At 65.2% G+C, this 1,003-nt stretch overlaps 1 protein-coding gene across 2 annotated transcripts in view; it reads left to right on the forward strand.

The window, feature by feature from the left end:
• The window catches only part of FBXL16 (F-box and leucine rich repeat protein 16), a 10,557-nt gene that overhangs the window by 4,967 nt on the left and 4,587 nt on the right, over positions 1-1,003 (forward strand). For both annotated transcript variants that reach the window (XM_009277344.2, XM_009277351.1), the window contains 2 exons: positions 151-214; positions 757-832. In XM_009277344.2, the coding sequence (XP_009275619.1) occupies positions 151-214; positions 757-832 (140 nt within the window). The remainder of the gene's footprint in view (positions 1-150; positions 215-756; positions 833-1,003) is intronic.

A 1,003-nucleotide genomic window follows, 5' to 3' on the forward strand; every position in this document is an offset into this window, starting at 1 on the left:
CCCGGCCCTTGCCCCCTGCCCCAGCACCCGGCCCCAGCACCCAGCTCCCTGCCCCAGCGATGCGATGCTGAGCCCCCGGTACCACAGTGGCCGCTCCCCATGGAGCCCCTCCTTGTCCCCCCCCTGCTCCCACTCCATTTTCTTTTCCAGGTGCAGGATTTTGGCCTGAAGCATCTCCTGAGCATGGGCAGCCTGCGCCTCCTCTCGCTGGCCGGTGAGACCCCCCCCCCTTGCTCCCCCAGGACTGGGGTGGCCGGGTCCCCATGGGGCTGGGGACAGACCGGGCGTGGGGACAGGGACAGCCCGGGGGACAGCCAGCATCCCCCCAAGCCAGCATGGCGTGGCTCCTGCATCCCCCTGAGCCGCCCGGGCACCCGCACCCAGCCCAGCTCCCAGGGGATGGGTCCGTGGCTGGGTTCTTGGGGTGCTGGGGTTCTTGGGGTGCTGGGGTTTTGGGATGCTGGTTTTTTTGGAGTGTTGGTGGTTTGGGGTGCTGTTTTGGGGGGATGCCTTTTGGGGGGGAAGCTGGAGTTTTGGGGTGCTGGGTTTTGGGGTGCTGGTGTGTTTGCAGTGCTGTTTTTTGGGGTGCTGTTTCTTTGGGATGCTTATTTTGCGGGGGGCTGGTGTTTTGGGGGCTGGTGTTTTGGGGCACTGTTTTTTTAGGGTGCTGTTTTTGGGGGTGCTGGTGTGTTTGGGGTGCTATTTTGGGGGGGATGCTGGCGTTTTGGGGTGACGGTGCGCCCTGCCCGCTTGCAGGCTGCCCCTTGCTGACCACCACGGGGCTGTCGGGGCTGGTTCATCTGCAGGAGCTGGAGGAGCTGGAGCTCACCGACTATCTCCCAGCATGCTGCATGGTGATCGAGTAGCACCGGGTCCGGCCGCCCCCCGCCCCGAGCCCCCCCCGCCGCTGCCCTGTCTGACATCGCCCACCCCCACCCCTTCCGTCTGCTGGAGGATGTGAAAGATGCCGTCGATTACAACTGACCCTTGGACACACCCCGCA

The sequence above is a fragment of the Aptenodytes forsteri genome, unplaced genomic scaffold, assembly GCF_000699145.1.
Source record: "Aptenodytes forsteri isolate BGI_AS27 unplaced genomic scaffold, ASM69914v1 Scaffold26, whole genome shotgun sequence".
In the NCBI taxonomy this organism is placed as follows: Eukaryota; Metazoa; Chordata; class Aves; order Sphenisciformes; family Spheniscidae; genus Aptenodytes; species Aptenodytes forsteri.